This window comes from Salmo salar, chromosome 12 (genome assembly GCF_965601325.2).
Source record: "Salmo salar chromosome 12, fSalSal1, whole genome shotgun sequence".
Taxonomy (NCBI): Eukaryota; Metazoa; Chordata; class Actinopteri; order Salmoniformes; family Salmonidae; genus Salmo; species Salmo salar.
This window is the reverse complement of record NC_138302.1, coordinates 64,244,342-64,247,140: the sequence shown is the minus strand read 5'-3', so window position 1 is coordinate 64,247,140 and position 2,799 is coordinate 64,244,342. Positions and strand designations below refer to the sequence as shown.

Sequence of the window (2,799 nt, the reverse complement as noted above, 5' to 3'; positions counted from 1 at the left end):
TATGGATCTTCATCGAAGAGGCCTAACCTCGAGAAAACACTCTCACACCTATACAATGAGTAGAAAAATATTCTAATAAATATTTGGTTCCTTATCCGGGAACTACCTCGCCAGATGCCATTGGACTGCTGTGTCACGTGGTTAAAGTAACTTTACAGGGTCGCTTGCTAGTAGGAGGGCTTTATGGACCAGAAAAACGACAAAGGTAAAAAAATAATTTTTCACTCCAGAAATTAATGATCATGAGCTCGTATTTGATGGACTCTAACTACATCGATCCGAAATTTCCTCCTTGCGAGGAATATTCACAAAATAGCTACATCCCAGAACACAGCCCTGAATACTACAGCCGCACGAGAGACACTGTCTACCAGCATCACCACCAGGAGTTGTATCCTCCGCGAGTGACCTACCAGGAGCGCCCGTATAACTGTGTAAGCATCCCCGAGCCCGAGCCCCAGACTGGCCATGGGCTTACACACTCGGGGAATCTGCTCGCGGGGAAGGCACAGACAGCTCCACGTGAGCCCTTGCCACCGTTACCCACATCCCCTACGACCCCACCGACTGCGCCGCCTACCTGCATCCAAGCCACCCCGGAGCATCCCATCAGCTCTACCTCGGCTAAGCAGCCTGTAGTGTACCCATGGATGAAGAAAATCCACGTCAGTACCGGTAGGCAATCTGTGTTGTTATTCTAATAACTCGCCCTCCCTCCCTCTCGCGCTCTCTCTTCCACTATTTCACCCTTATTTTACCGAGATCACCTGCCTATAACCGGCTCGTGCTACGTACGTTGTGAGAGAGCAGCCCCTTTGAAATGGCACATATGAGGAGGATTTACGAGTCAGCATTGGCAATTACACCCGCCATAAATTTTATAGCAGAGGGACTAGTCTGGACAACCGTATTGCCATGTGGCTTTTTGTGTTATGTAGGCTGTGTGTCAGAGGGAGGAGAGAGTGAGAGAGAAAAAGAGGGATAAGAATATTTTTTTTATTTGTAATGTTGAATAAATAATTCAGCTGCTCCCTCGCTGTGGAGAAAGTGCTACCCATTATATAAACCATGAGTCGAGTCCCTGACTGTGAAATATTTGATTGGGGTCTAGATAATAGTGATTCCACTCTCCATTTTCCGCGCTATTTCTTTTCATATTTCAATTTACGCCAGTCTTGCTTCCCTCCTTTTCCTTCTGCTTTTCATTTCCTTTCTCCTCTCTTTTCTATTTACCTCTCCAAACCTCTCAGCGAATCCCAATTACAATGGAGCAGACGCAAAGCGGTCCAGAACAGCTTACACTCGCCAGCAGGTCTTAGAACTGGGGAAGGAGTTCCACTATAACCGCTACCTAACTCGGCGAAGACGCATCGAGATTGCCCACACCCTTGTTCTCTCCGAGCGCCAGATTAAAATTTGGTTTCAGAACCGAAGGATGAAGTGGAAAAAAGACCATAGGCTACCCAACACGAAAGTGAGATCCTCCTCCAACACTAGCGTTATCTCCGGGTCCAACACAGCGTCAACAACAGCCAGCACTCTCCAGCGTGCGGTGGGCTCCAACACTGTGCCAGCTTCGGACGAACTCTCTCGAGTGTCCGTAGTCGAACGAAACCAGGATATTACAAGGTTATAGACACACAATAATATCTAACAAATAGGAAGAAAAAACAACGGATTATTTATAAAAATACATATTATTTTTTATATATTTGTTCCTCGTAGTGTTCGTGTGCGTAAACGGGGTTTTCCTCTCAGTCCACAGTTATTTACGATTGCATGTTACATAGCATGGATTACTGTAGATATCAATGCATTATTACGGTTATCAGGGTTCATTTATTTATGATAGGAATTGTTACATTTTTTTTGTAAAACATTTTTGACGAACAACAATGGACATTATCAATGAATTTGAATGTCAATAGATCTACATGCCCAATAGTTTTATTTATTCTCTGAAAAAGAAGGGTAGGGAAATGTATTTATTTTTTAAGTGACAGTAACAGTAGCAAGTATACGTACCATTAAAACAATATATTACAATAGCCTACATGTGAATCAGTGAAATGTTGTGAATGATTTTTCAGCACAACCTCTTATCAGGAAAAGTACATCTTAGGTAATGAGTGTAGTGTGTTTTGTGATGACTTTTTGGTGATTTAGCTTTATTTGAATTGATCAGATGCAACAAAATACGTTTAGTGTTTTTGTGATAGTCGCAGTGGTCAATAAAACAGTGTCGAGTAGTTTAAAATACGTTTGTCATCTTTATTTACGTATTTAGCACAAAAATCTATTCTATATACATATGGCCTACACTGTGTTTTGAAATTTCTTCCGTGTAAGAGATGGGAAACCCTTGAGCGTCCCCAACGAAGAAGTGCTCGGACCCAAAAGTGGTAGTCCTATATGTCATTGGAATAACTTCCTTTGGAACAATTCTATTCTTCTGTGAGTGAGAAGGGCAAAGAGTTTTCCGAGTCATCTCACAAGAATAGCCCTTTCAGAGTACACCAGATTAACATCATGCACTCTTAAAACATACCCCCCTAAATAGTTTGGGGTATAGGACACAATTCAATTATTGTGGAGGTACATTGGCCCATATAGGCTATAGGCTAAAAGTCTCAGTGCCCGTATACCTTACACAGTGGTCAATACTTTATTCATCACCAACTAATCAATCAAATCAAATTATATTAATCACGCTTTGCTAACAACAAGTCTAGACTAACAGTGAAATGCTTACTTACGGCCCTTCCCAACAATGCAGAGAGAAAGAAAATAGCGAAATAA

The 2,799-nt window shown here is 42.2% G+C and overlaps 1 protein-coding gene across 1 annotated transcript; it reads left to right on the top strand.

The window, feature by feature from the left end:
- The first annotated feature begins 227 nt into the window (after positions 1-227).
- hoxc4ba (homeobox protein HoxC4ba) lies at positions 228-1,636 on the top strand. The gene is given in 2 exon segments (NM_001139542.1): positions 228-675; positions 1,251-1,636. Coding segments are annotated over 2 exon segments (825 nt in total). The 5' UTR covers positions 228-236.
- The last annotated feature ends 1,163 nt before the right edge of the window (positions 1,637-2,799 follow it).